General features: G+C 41.1%; 1 protein-coding gene across 1 annotated transcript in view; it reads right to left on the bottom strand.

The window, feature by feature from the left end:
• Positions 1–15104, bottom strand: part of UHRF2 (ubiquitin like with PHD and ring finger domains 2) — an 86394-nt gene that overhangs the window by 20137 nt on the left and 51153 nt on the right. Inside the window, exons 5-7 of the mRNA XM_066616593.1 lie at positions 8218–8327; positions 4434–4620; positions 1967–2090 (exon numbers count right to left, since the gene is read on the bottom strand). Coding sequence (XP_066472690.1) covers positions 1967–2090; positions 4434–4620; positions 8218–8327 — 421 coding nt within the window. The remainder of the gene's footprint in view (positions 1–1966; positions 2091–4433; positions 4621–8217; positions 8328–15104) is intronic.

Raw genomic sequence — 15104 nt, 5'->3', positions numbered from 1 at the left:
GGAAGAGGCATTAACCTCTCAGAAACATACACAGGGATGCTGCTTCTAAGATGGTGCCTACTGCAACACATACCAGAACAATCTTTTTTATTTTTATTATTATATTATATAATATTATTTATTATAATAGTTTTATTATTATCTTTTTTAAAAAGTGACTAAATTCATATATCAGATACAATGCAAAACCATAATTTGTAAATATAAACTATGGTTTGGTACAATGTGTTAATTACAAACCATGGTTTGCTACTGGCCACCAAACAAGAATGTGAAGCCGTGGTTTTTAAGTAGGTTTGCAAACCAGCTTGTGCACTTTGTCTGAATTGACAAACCATGGTCAAAGCCACTGCTTTGCTTCTGGAAGTTGACATGTCATGAGAATGAGAGAGCTGTGTGTTAGAAAATAAAAACTCACAAGACGTTTTTTGCTTGGATTCACTAAGCATGACCTCCTCCCACCTTAAATTCAACCATTACCAGTTCTGCCACCCACTGCCCTGTTCCTGGCCTGGGCTTGTGAATCTCTGCCCTTAACAGGTTTCCAAAGCAAGAACAAAAGGCAAAGCACTCTGTTTAAACATATCTGCTACTGAATGAGTTTAACAAAAGGGAACAATTCAATGACAAATCTCAAACCAGTAACATCTAGGACAGCCTTCATAGATCAAAGAGTAGCCAGGATAGCCTCCAGTGTTGTAGGGAAGCAAGTGAGAAAATGCTAGGCATAAATCATGGCTTATTATGAAAACTAAAATGTCATATGGTTATTAAACTAGGGGCGCAATTCAGAAATGACGATGGGCTGGCGCAAGTCCCTTGCATCAGCATTACAAAACCACCATAAAGCAGTTTTGCACCACTGGAAGAGCAAGGAGGCCAGTGCATGGACATGGAGGCAAACGCGATCTCTGCTCAGCCGGCCCAAGAGGTAAGCCCATGCCAGCTGAGTCAGGCCAGGGCAGGGGTGTGTGGAGAGGGCATATGGTGAGCGGGGGATGTTAGCTCTCTGCTCAGTCAAAGCCAGAGACCAAGCTAACTAGTTTGATTCAAGGTAAGTTGCAGGCAGCTGAGTCAGCAGAATAACACTGCACCTGTGCCTGCCACACCCTAGTTAGCTGAGCAGACTCTGATTGGGTGCTCAGATTACTTAAACCTCAGTCTTCAGCTCCACCCGCGCAGAAGGTGTAAACTGTGATACTGCTGCCGGAGACTTTGACAATTGGATTATCTGTATATGTATATGTTGTTACTGACCTTAGACTGACTGACTGTGTTTTGTGGATACTGATTTGGATAAGGTACTGCTGGATTGCTTTACTCTACGTGTATGACCTGGACTGTTTTGCCTACTCTGTCTGTGTAACTCCTTGCTCAAATATACAACAGCAAATTTAAAGACTCCGCTGTGTCTGCTGTTTTTGTGCACCCTGCTCTACACTGGGACACACCCAAGGTTCCTATCAAAACCTTAACAGGGGATGGGGTCAGGATCCGGCACTTAATGCCAGATTCTATTCCCGGTCCTGGGGAACCCGGAGCAGCTCTGGGTTGCTTGGATTGGCGCCACCTCTTGAAGTGGCACAGATCCAAGTAGCCTTATTGGGGCTGCTCTGGCTTTACCTGGGTAAGTTGAAGTGTTTCCCCTTCCCCAGGCTGAGCCACTTTTGGTCCCAACCCTGCTCTGGATGTGGGGCACGCCTGCCTGCTCCATGGAAGATTAGAATTGAGCTGTAAGGTCAGCACAAACCATGCCACAGTGTGACATGATGACTACCAAAGTTTGGAGTAAACAGATATGCTCTTCATGTATATTCTAATGTTATGTACTGTACTCTCGAAAATACACACACACACACACACACACACACACACACGTATTAGGAATGTGTACTATGTTATCTAGTATGCATGTTTGAACAGAATCCATACAAAATGTAAAATGTGTATTTCTAATATACTTTACCTTGCCCCAATCCCGTTGGCTGTCTGTGCAGGCAGATGGCATCTTTGCTTTCTTTTTACTCTGCTTGAGTTTTTCCCCTGCTTTTACAACTTCATTAGAATCATTTTTACAAGAAGGACAGTACCTAGAAAAGATATATTTTAACACTATATATGAAAAAGGACCCAAAAGAGCACTGACATGAAACATTTATGTAAGAAGATATATCTACACCATGACACCACCTACACTTTCTGTCTGGGTTTCTTTTCTTGCTGCCCCTCTTGTTCCTGTGCTGCTGCCTTTCTGCACATTTACCACAGAATATCCTGTGCAGAAATAATCAGGACTCTATACTCACTGGCATTTTCAGCAAATGTTGGTGAATGATATTGCCAATGGTCAAAGGGCTTCCATGCTCAGCAGCACTTGGCCCCTCCCCATGACAAGAAGCATAATTTAAGTCTGCAACTTCTAGCAAATATGGGTCAAGCCTCCTCATAAGCAGATTCTGGAGTCATGGTTTTAACTAACCACAGGTTCTAAACTTGTGACTGAGGCCAGACCTGACTTCCTGGACGCAACCAGGGATGTCCTCCAGTTGCATCCAGGAGTCTTTCTGAGACCCGCAGAGGCCTCTGTAGGCCTCAGAACACCTCCGGACAGCAATCAGAGAACACACCTGGTCGCATCCAGATATCCTATAGACAGGACCCATGGATTTCCTTATCTGCGGATTTCAGTATCCATGGGGGAGGGGGATGTCCAGGAATGGATTCCCTGCAGATACCAAGGTCCGGTTGTAAACAAATGGCTCAGTCTGCATAATCTGTTAAACCCGCAGAAGTTATGCCACTTTGGCAAAGAATTTCAGGTATCACTGTATAAGACATCAACTGTTTTGGAACATAATGCAAATAGCTTTGAAACAGTATGTAGCAAGTAGTTTTACTGGCAAGTAGATGTACCAGTCAGCCATGTCAAGAAATAAGATTGGATGCATGCCAGTGGCTAAGTCTACGTGCAAATAAGAAGCATACTCTTTCAAACAGCAAAGAATACAAGACGCAATGTTCCTTATGATCAGTCCAAACTACTACGCATATCCAGTTGGCCTAGAACTGAGCAATTAAACCTGTCTATTTTAAACACCACCAACTTCTCAATCCAACATAATGTAGCATAATGTAGCAGATACCTAAGATAGTCACTGGAAGTAATTCCCAAACTTGCTACTGCTGCGACACCCTCAGAAACCGGAAGTGGGTGGCAGTGACGTGAAACACTGGTCAGTCACTGGCATGCAATGACATCACTGGTCAGTCACTTCTAAGTTAAAAAGTTGTTACAAGCCTCCAAACAGTGGTAAGGTAAGGGTGAGCGTTCCCCAGCACAAGATTTTTGCATGCTGTACCTCTGCCCGCCATGCTGTTTCCTGCCACTGTTTGGAGGCTTGTGTAGCTGTCTCTTTTCTGGGACAGTGGGTGGCCCACAATGCTCTGGCAAGCACCTTCTGACACCCCAGGGCATTGCGACACACACTTTGGAAACCACTGGTCTACAGATATATAGTACTGTGTTGGCCGATCTAGAATTCTTGGTACTGTTTCACATGTATGGTTCTAACATACAGTGTCTGATAGCCTCTTATGATATTGAATCTTTGGCACACACTGTATTTTATTGGTATGAAGATTTAAGTACTTGCTTGGGGACCCGCAATGATGTAATTTTGCGTTCCCTTATTTCTGACAAGTCAATTATTACCCAATTTGCTGATTATGCTATTATCCAGAGATGCAAAGTGAAAACTGTTGCTCCTCACAGAGCTGTTAATATAGTCTGTGAGAATCCCCGTGTTAGGGGCAGGCCATTTTTGGTCTTTGCTTATTTATATTTATGCCTAATAATGAAATGAAATGAAAATGATGTCCTCTTATTATGAAGTAACTTTACACTGCCATTTTATCTCTGAAACTGACTAAATGTCAAAGGTAGAAAATAACAATTCCTGGTTTAGTACAACTTGCATTTACCAACACAACATGAAACATGCTCCAAAGAATTAACGTGACACAATATGCTCACAACTACAAAGGATTACAATCCTTTTGTAATCTATAAGCATGGGGAGGAACCAACCTCTTTAAACACTAGAGGCACTTAGGATAAATTATCTATATTAAATGGTTTTGAAGATATGCTTGTAGTGGCAACATTTGCTTTGAAATATATTCCTTTGCAATTATTCATGTGAGATAAATATAAAAATCCCTCATTTCTTTCTATTATTGTATACAAAGAGTAATCCCCCGACAGTATCATGGATACAAGTTTCATTTATTTTAAAAAAGACAGAAGGATATATCACCAGACAGAAGGATTAGATGAAATGTCTACCTGTAAAATTGTAAAATTTAAATTCTGCACTCTTTCACAAGCCATACATTGTGAACTAATATAAATAAATGTGTCTTGCATTATTTACCAGTCTTCATCTTCTGGTATCTTGCTTAAAGGTGGATTCAGGCAGTATATGTGGTAGGCCATATTACACTCATCACAAAGTAGCTGCATATGGGCATCCTGCTTCCCCCCACACAAATAACAGGAGCAAAATCGACATTCTTTATCTGGGTCAGCTCTGCAATGCTTGCATTCAGGGCCACTTTTTCCTGCCAAAAAAAAAAATTTAACTTATTTTAATATTACTGAGAGATCTTAAAATAGATCGTACAGGAAGATGGGGAAATCAGCAAAACAATTGGGATATGTTTACTGAAGCTACACTGCTTAAGCTACATAATGTGAAAAATCATTCCAACAATAAATTATACCAGAATATTCTGTATTTGGAAAATATTAACACTTCATGAATCCACATAAATAATCTACTTAAGGATACTTGCCAAAGAAGCAAAAACAGAGGCTAAACATGTTTGCATTGCTTCTAAAACATGAATTCAGATCTGTTTACTAGACAGGGAGGGCGAGGAATGGGGGAGGGGAGGCTACAGAAGAGGTTGGATCTGGCTAAAATGGCAAGATCCACTCCCTCTGGCAGCAACCCCCCATCTCCTTTCTCTCCTTGAACTTGCCCCAGTGAAACCGTTGGCACAGGTCCAAGGAAACCCACTGTGGGGCAGGAGGACCACAGGGAAGGAATTTAAATCTTCTTTCCCCTCCAAAACCTCCCACTTCACCAGATACAGCACACTTTGGCATGGCTGCACCAGCAGGGGGTGGGGGAGGATAGAATTGGGCTATAAGGGCACAATTCTAACCAGGTCTACTCAGAAGTAAGTCCTATTTTGTTCAATGGAGCTTACTCTCAGGAAAGTGTGGTTAGGAGGATTGCAGCCTTGGGGCGCAATCCTAACCCCTTATGTCAGTGCTTTCTAGCTTTCCAGTGCTTTCTAGCACTGACATAAGGGCCATGCAGCTCTGAGGCCAGGGAACAAACATTCCCTTACTTTGAGGAGGCTTCCGTGAGTTATACCCAACTGCAGGATGCAGCACATGTCCCACTGGCTCTGCTATGCCAGTGCTGGAAAACATTTACATAAGGGGTTAGGATTGCGCCCTTAGTCAAGCAACTGCTTCTGCTTATACCACTTGCAGTATAAGTGTGAATTATAAGAAATTAAAACAGTAAGGAATAGACCTTGACTTATTAAGAGCCCAATCCTATCCAATTTTCCAGGACTGGTGTAGCCATGCCAATGGGGTATGCACTACATCCTGTAGTGGGGAAGCAATCACAGAGGCCTCCTCAAGTTATAGGAACATTTGTTCCCTTACCTCAGGACTGCATTTTGGTTGCACCAGTGCTGGAAAGTTGGATAGGATTGGGCCCCCAGTCAAGCTTTCTAGGTGATCAAAAGGAGAATTTTAGACATAGAATTCCAGGAGTTGCTGAATGATGTCAACAAAACATGTTCTCCACTGCACCTACATCTTTCGATCAAGACAGGGCCAATGGCTTCCTTTTCTGCCAGCCTTAAAGGACCACAAGAGTGCAGGGCATACTCTTCAGCAAGGTGTAATGCCATGCCATCTGCCCTAATGTCTGGTAGACTTAAGAGGGTACCATACTTTGAAAGCCATTGTCAATGTGGCTAGGGCGAGGAAACAATATTACATATGGTTTTAGACTGTTCCCAGTATGAGGAAACATGCATGAAGCTCCTAGGCTTTTCTAGGCTAATATGGGAGGTCGGTCAGACCAGGAAAAGGTCCAATTTGTTCTTTCCACAGAGTCAGTTGACACAGTGGAGAGAACAGCAGTCTTTCTATGGGAGATCAGCAAGAGTTGGGCTAATGAACAACAATGGTGCTGTTGCTGGGGTACTTGTGGATTGTGTGGATTTCATGTAGTCTTTATATTAATATGCCAATAAAGATTCCTGAACAATCTATAGTACACATGTAAATTATAGCTCTCCTCTGTGACACTCTTGGGCTGGTTTAAGGGATTTGCACCGGCCCAACAAGCATCTAGGATTGCACTCTAAATATTCACAACTTTGAGCAAAACTGCAAGTGTGGCAGTGGGTTGTTTTCTTTAGCAAGAAAAACAATACGAGTGGAAAAAATTAAGGCTTCTCCCCCTTTGACATATAGGTTCATCTTTACAATAGATTCTGAGCTATAAAGCTGAGGCTCTTCAGGCTTGAACTGAGTAGACAATGCAGTGCTTTTTGGGAAAAAATAAACAAGAATTAAAGATAGCTCTTATGTTGTTTGTGGTGATACTAGTTTTTCTAAACAAAGGAAAACACTGGCTCAGCTCTACAGGGACATATACAGACAACCAAACTGTGCACGTGTAAGAGATTTATTTGGTTGGGATCCAACCACCTCTTCTGTGAGCACAAAGCACTTCCATTCATGCAAAGTAGCCTCTCCACTCATGCTGCAGTCCTTGCACTTCATTCTGTACCATTCCAGAATGCCCCAATTCTCAAGAGTGGCTTTTGGGGAGGGTAAAGAGGGCTGTTATAGGGAAGAGGAGGTGCAAAAGCTCTGTTGAGTGAGCAGAGCTCGATTCAGGCAACTTATAGCCCAAATCCACCATCCTATACAATGCAATCAAGCTGCCAGAATGCATGCAGCATGCAATGGTGGGGGGCAACCAAACAGTCTGGGAGAGGTAAGTAAAATTTTTACTTATCAGCAGTAGGCCTCCAGGTCACCAGTGAATCTCCTTGGACATGCGCCAGCTATTTAGCTGGCATAAATCCAAGGAGCCTCAGAGGGCAAGTCTGGTCTGGGAAAGTGGGATAGGATCCTGGGGTGCGCTTTTGCCTCTGAGATCCAATCCCTCCCACATCCCGATTGGCCCAGTCTCCACCCTGATTCACTCCCAAACCACCCTTCTGCCACCTTTCCAGCTCCTTGCCTGGCTGCAGGAACCATATGCATGCACACAAAACTACTTGCACAGGTGCCGTGACTTTTGCAATGCCGAAGAGGAACTTACAGCAGTGGTTTGGGAGATTTGCCGCCTTAAGCACCCATTAGGACTGGGTCATTACTAAATAGGCCTTTGCTGAAAGATTAAGCTCAGAGGCAACATCTGAGGGCAATTCGTACATAAGCTATTTGTATTCATGTACTAAACCTTTTCTTTATTATCAGAAAATTAACATGAAGAGGATCCAGTAAAAGGGGTATGGACAACTGGCAAGGCACTAGCAAAATGGGCTGGCTAAACAACCAAGAACATTTCAAATTCAGGGTTGAATGATATCCCTGAATGTAGTAAAGCATAAAAGTTTACTTCAAGGTGAGTCAGGACATATGAGCACCCATCCAATTAACTAATTGAGACAAATATTTCACAGATACCTATCCTACTTGAAGATGTCACTTTTCCATTGTAAAGCTGACATCACAAGCTCATTTTACATGTGTCTACTGAGCACACAAAAAGAACAAACAGTTCTCTTAAGGCCGAATTCTATCACACTTTTCAGGGCTGATGCAGTCACAGTTCAATCCCAAGGTAAGGGAACAAATGTTTCCTTATCCTGAGGAGGCACCCATGACTACCTCCCCCTCACAGGATACCTACCTGGCATAAGGATTCATTCTGCATAAGGATGTACTTATCTTTCATAAGGGATAAGCGTCTAATACATTTAATACAGTTGGAAAGAAAAGTATCATTAATTCCAGAGCTAGTTTTATTTCTTCACTGTTTGCAAACTTCCATAATTTTTTTAGTGTATAAAAATGTGGAAGCTTTCCTATGAATAAAAAATGCCTACTTTTAAACTCTCCATCTGCAAATGTCAGGGGATATGCTCCTGGCTTTTCAATCTTGTATATTTCCTCTATAAAAAGGAGTTTGCAATCATTTATTACATCTTCTGGGCCTCTGAAAATTAAAACAGAAAAGATTTTAGCGTAGTAATTCTAATTACAATTTTAATATTAACCAATGAACCATAGATAAATGGTAGATAAATAATAGACCATAGATAAATTACTACAAACCACTGGTGCCAGTTTAACCTCATAAATTCTTTTATAAATGGGTTTGTAACAAAAATAATTTCAATAATAACCACAATAAAAACATAGTTTAATATAGTCTGCATTCAAAACTAAGCAAAAATTTTTTTTCTCAAGTTACAAACCTAAAACTATTTGTTACTATTTAGTACTAATCAGCAAAACAACGTAACATTAAATAAAAATTTAAAGCAGAGTGATAATTCCAACAGAAACAAAACAAACTGATTTGTGTTAGTGGTATTTTATTCCATATTTCTTTTTTAAAAAGCTCTATTTTGTCTTTCCAAATGCATCCCAAGTGAATGTTCATAAAATTAATGTTAAAATACAAACTAAAGAACTAAGACAAAGTTCTTAGTTCTTTAGTTCAAACTAAAGTTAAAATACAAACTAAAGAACTAAGACAAAATATATAAAATCTGATATATGAGTAGCAAAAAGGGGATCAAACAATTCAATTAACAGCCCTATCCTAACAATGTTCTAGCACTGATGCAGTGGCAATGCAGCCCCAAGTTAAGGGAACATATGTTCCATTACCTTGAAGAGGCCTCTGTGACTACAGTCCTGCCACAGACTGTAGTACGCACCTCGCTGGCACAGTTGCATCAGCACTGGAAAGTTGGTTAGGATTGGGCTGTAAGTTTAACACACCTAATAATCAACATAAAAATAAAGAGAGTTAAAGTTAAGCACTTATGTTTCATTAATTTCAGGAGTTAAACACCAGTACAATTTACTCTTATTGAAATCACAGGGATGTACATGAAATGCTTAGTTCTGTGAGGCCCTTATATTCAGAAACACAATACCAAAAACTGTAATGTGAAATCTAGTATAGTTCACTGAATACAGTAAATTTAAATTTTATATATCAACCACTGTAACCAAGCCCCAGTTCAGACCATACTCCGCAAGGCCAGTTAGAGCAATCTGGTCTTAAGCATATGAAACAAAGAGAGCTTGAACTGGAAAAACAGGAAGTGAATGGGAACTTCGGGCAGCACTTGACATATCATAGTGCCTTTAGTCCAGAAACCAAGGTGTGTGCAATTTAAAAAGAGATGTTGTATTTGTGTACAATCTAGAGCAGCAGTCTCCAAAACGTGGACCATTACATGGAGAAAAAGCCATACAGGTGTGGTGCTTTCTGATCTGCCCCACCGTCTCCCATTTTCACGCCCAAATGTCCCAGAGCCTTGTGCCGGGAAGCCACTGCCCAAAGGCGTAGCTAGGTCATTTGACACCCAGGGTGCATAAATTTTTGTCACCCCATACGACATAATTAATTAATTAATATTATTTATTTATTATTAATTAATTAATTCACATTTTAATACCACCCTTACTCTAAGCAGCTCAGGGTGGTATACATGGTTTCTCCCCTTATTTTGTCCTCCCAACAACCCTGTGAGGTAGGTGAGACTGAGAGATAGTAATAGTCATGACATGAAATTAATAATAATAATGGCCAGAAAATAAATGCAGTGAATACTTCCGCACAAGTAATGGATGCATCAAATGGTATATAACATGATGGTATTATTCCTAAAAGCCACAATTTCCAGAATTTTGGTCACTATGGTGTGACGCCTGCCCCCCCCCCTGAATGTCTAATTGACATGTTTTGAGTTAAGGCAGAGGTTCTCAAACTTTTAACACTAGGACTCACTTTTTAGAATGACAATCTGTCCAGGACCCACTAGAAGTGATGTCATGGCTGGAAGTGACATCATCAAGCAAAACAAAATAATTATAGATAATTAAATAAGGGAAAGCCAGCCCTGTTCCACCAAGTGAATTTTTTCTGTAGCCTGCCTGCAAGAACACCCCCCCCCCACACACACACACAAATATCAGTAAGATTTTCAGCAATCCCCAGTGCCCAGTTCAGTGTTAAGTTTCTTATATTTCAAGCATAGCACTATCAAGACCCACCTGGCTTTATAGGTCTAAAAACAAATAAAATGGACCTCACCAGCTGAAGCCTCTGCTTTATTCTTTGGGGGATGCTGCCTTCTGGAGCATTTGTTGAGCTCCACTTTCATCAGATTGGGACCATGCAGCCACCCTTGCATTCCCCTTTGCCTAACTCAACCAGGAGCCAAGGCACATTTGCTTACTCATGAGTAAACGCGACCTTGTGGCTTACTTTCTCTTTTCATAAGGCTCAATGCATTTGCCTGCTTGGAGGGAGGGACTTCCTTTTTGGGTGTTTTGGGGGGCTGCTTTCATTGGATAGAAACCATTCTGGTGTCATTGGATTCCTCTCAGCCTGCCCTTTCCGAAAAACTATGGAAAGTTCGCCTGCTCACGAGTAAAACACACGATACGGCTGTTTCATTTTCCATAGGGTTCCATGCATTTTTTTGTTTCCGGTTTTTTGGCCATAACTTTTGATGGAATTGAGATATTTCAATCCGGATTTTTGCATTGCATTCTGCTGGAAATTCCACGTCCAAGGGTATATGGCATAATGGGGTTGCTCCTAACCTTCATGATGTTAGCAATGTTGCGTCATTTGTTGTGTCACCCCCCTGCTCCTGGCTAGCTACGCCACTGCCCCAGGGAAATTGGGATGCAGAGGCTTCTGGGGAGACAGGCATTGAAAGCAGCTGCCTGGTGTGTGGCTCTGAAATGAACAGGCATGAAGACAGGAGGCAGTGGGGCAGAATGGAAAGCGCCACATCCAGACGGCTTTTCTTCATGCCAGATCCTGTCTGCAGGTTGTGGTTTGGAGGCCCCTGATCTAAAGAGGCAGTGAGCAAGTTGAAGGGTTGTTTAACCCTCCCCTATTCTCAATTTCTCTTCTGTTTTCTGCTCCCTGAGCCTTAGCAAAAATGTATGGGAACCCTGACAGAGAAAAAATTGTTCCAAATCTCACAATTTACAAGATGCCCAAAGTCAGGCAGATTCTCATCAAGCTCTGAATTTAGGAAAAAACCTCTAAAGACAAAAAAAAAATTTCACTTGAATGTTGTTGAAAAAGAACTCTCATACTTATGAAGATCAATCTCTTCTCTGTTCCACTAATGAGTCTCTTCTCAGTGATGTGCATGGTGCAGTTAATACCATGGAAAATGACTGCTAAAGGTTGTATCAGTGTTGCTTTTTTTTTGCGGATGCATTCATTGCTCTAATTCCGCCTGGTTTTATAACAATCTCCTTGATTTTTCAGCTTGCTAGCATCCATCTTAAGTTTCTTCATTCACCAGTTAGGATGGGGAAGCTGCCAAAATGTTTCAGACCACAGGATTCTGAACACTGCTACTACAAGCAGAGTGAGGGAAAAAGAAAAACCGAAGAAGTGATGATTCGTCTCAGTTCCCTGAAATAGTCTTGTTGCAGGGAAAAAGAGCCCTTCAAGCTGTGAGGAGAATAGGGGGAGGTGCACACATGAGGCCTAGCACACAGACATTCACCCTCCCCTGAACAGAACATTGCATATTTAAAAATCCAGCTAATTCTTGTGTAATTGTGCAATACAACAATTTCTGTTTCCCGGCTTCAGACTTGCCTAGCTCAATTGAGAGACCTAAGCAAGCTCTTTCTAAAAGGAAGTCATATTAAACAAAAAGCAATTGGCTTCTATTTGGAGAAAGGCCATTTCACTTTTGTAAATTCTCATACTTTGCTTGTGTTTCCAAAGAGCATGAGGGTTAGGTGCTCGAAAGTACAATGCCACAGAAATTTTGCTTCTGGCCAATTATCTTTGATGCGTGGAAGGCCAGAGACTAAATATCTTCTATATAGCAACAATATATTTCTAATATAATTATATCTTTTCCTTCATATCCTAATTTTAAAAACAGATCTAAAAGAGAATTTCTACCCAAATTAACTCATAATTAAACTAATATAAACATAATGTAGTGCCACTAACCCAAACTTATCAAGATGGCAATCTAAATAGTACAAAGGGCCCTTCTTATTCGCGGGTTTGGTATTCATGGATTTGACCCAACACAGGTGTAAACTTGTGCCAGAGGGCCTCACATGACTTCCTGAACGCAAAAAACCAGAAGTGCCTTTCTGAAGACTCTGGCAGGCCTGCTGACATACAGTGGGGTCGCGCACAGCTTCTCCATGCCCCAGAAGGCTTGCCAGAGCCTTCAGAAAGGCACCTCTGGTTTTTGGACCCTGCAGATTTCATCATCCACAGATATCGGTATCTGCAGGGGATCCAACCAACTGTACTAAGAAAGAACAAAAATCTGGATTTTCAGATTGCCAGAAGGATCACAGTTTTAAACCCTCTGGCAAGAAATCCCTATTTAGACCAATGGTCACTAAAGCAACTAATTAATTTGGCAGTTGCCATAGTTACTGTCAAATAGCTTCCTCAAGGTCAGTAAAGAAATATTTGAGGCCACAAGGTTGAAAGCATGGGTATGTTAAGATTAGTTCATAGGGAAAGTATAGTTTTGACATAATTATGAAAAGATACACTATCAATTGTATTTGTATTTAACTTTGCAGCAAAACACAATTTTAGGTACATCTTCACACCAAAATAATGAACGAAGAACAAAAAGTACAATGCTGCTAATCCAGCGAAGTGATAACTGAAGCACAAGCATTTAGTTACTTTATCTTAATCTGCTGAATATTCATCATCACTGTTCTCTAGATTTAATAAACAGAATTAACCAGAAGCACAAAAAAAGCTGTCTCACTTGTTAAGAATTGATGTTACTTAAGATGTATTCTTCCAGATTGTTGCTTGGTCAAGAAATGGGTCAGAATAATATATGTTTCAGAAACAAAATGCACTTCTCTATGTTTTGTGAAATAATGTACAATTCAGTAGGCATGTTGCATGTAGTCCCAACTCCTGCCATATCAGAACACAAAGTTGAAGTAGAAACATTTACATCCCAAGTAAAACTATTTAAAACGCAACTCTACGCATGTTACTTCTTAGTTGACATGAAGAGCGTTGCACTTTAGTTTTACTTGAGATGTAAATGCCCTACTGAGTTCAATTAGATTTACAGCATAATCCTATGCATGTCTATTCAGAAGTTTCATTGAGTTCAATGGACCTTACTACCATGTAGTGTGTATAGGACTGCAGCCTTACTCTATGTGTGCTCAGGATTGCATCTTAAATGTATCACACAAACACACACTCAAACCACCCTGCAGAAGATGCTTCAATACTGTATTGGATTCTGCAATGTATTCATTTAAGTAAATTCATATTCCCTAGAATAGTGGTTCTCAAAGCGGTGGGTCGTGACCCACCATTAGACCACAAACAGGTCACTTTCCCTTAATTGGAGTGACCCATAAATGGGTGTCCCGACGGTGCCGGAACGATTGCGACGCTGTGGGCAACGAGGAGCATTTAAACATACCTGGAGGGACTGGGCAGACTTCCAGAAGGTGCTGGAGGCTCACAGACCCCTCTACAAGCCTCTCCTCCGCTGCAGTGGGCTCCAATATGCAGTTGGAGCCCATTTCTGGTTTCAGAAACTCAGCACTCCAGAACTTCAACTACAAACCAGAAGTGGGCTCCAATTGCAGATCAGAGCCCACTGCAGTGGAGGCTCGTGGAGAGGACTGCGAGGCTCAGCACCCTCTGGGAAGCTGTACAGTCGCCCCAGGTATATGTAAATACGGCTGGGTGCCCGAGGCACCACAATCGCTGCAGCACTGTCGGGCTTGTTCCCAGTTCTGACTCCGAGAGTTTGAGAACCACTGCCCTAGAATAAACAGTCTTTCCTTTCAAAGCTTTGTGAACTCAGGATGGCATCTTCCAACCATATTTAACAGAATTGTTCAGTTTTGAAACGAATTCTAACTCATTTTTGAAGTTATGAAACACTGTCTGGAAAAGCCTAAAGCAATATGAATAACATCTTTGACAACAACTGGAAGTCTGTTATATGACATGATTTAATTTTCAGCAGATCACTTCACTGCTATAGTTTTATTTTATCCTTAGTTTAAAAATATCTTTCTTGCTCTCACATATACATTTGGACATCATGTCTATCTGTGCATCTGCTAACAAGTAATATAGATTGAAATGTAGATAAACCTGCTAATAAAAATTGTGTATTTATGTTTGCCATTTCATCACTGCCATGTTTCACTCAGAAAACACTAACTGCTAATTTTTCTCAAAATCAGAATATCCAGCAATTAATTAATTTCCCATTTTGCTGGCAATAATGGCGTCATTTTAAATAACTGAGCAGCTCTACACTTTGCTTCCTATATGGTCAGAAGTCAAAACCAAAACTGATGAGATTCCTAAGACTATATGTTTTCTTTTAGCAAAGATAAGTCTTTTTCCAAATTATATTGTTAAAATTTTCATTCATACTGACTTTGAGCTACTGCGGTTACTACCAACTTAAAACAGGACAATAACCAACAGTAACCCTACATGGATCACTGCCTTGTCGTGGTAAAGGGGCTTGAGTAACTCAGTGAGGCCATGAGCTAAGCCATGCAGGGACACCCAAGACAGAGAGGTCGTAGCGGAGAGCCCTGACTAAATGTGATCCACTGGAGAAGGAAATGGCAACCCACTCCAGTATCCTTGCCAAGAAAGCCCTATGGACTTTAGTATCAAAAGGCTAAAAGCTATAATGCCGGAAGATGAGCCTCTCAGGTTGGAAAGTAT

Source organism: Tiliqua scincoides, chromosome 2 (genome assembly GCF_035046505.1).
Source record: "Tiliqua scincoides isolate rTilSci1 chromosome 2, rTilSci1.hap2, whole genome shotgun sequence".
In the NCBI taxonomy this organism is placed as follows: Eukaryota; Metazoa; Chordata; class Lepidosauria; order Squamata; family Scincidae; genus Tiliqua; species Tiliqua scincoides.
This window is presented reverse-complemented; position numbering and strand designations above follow the sequence as displayed.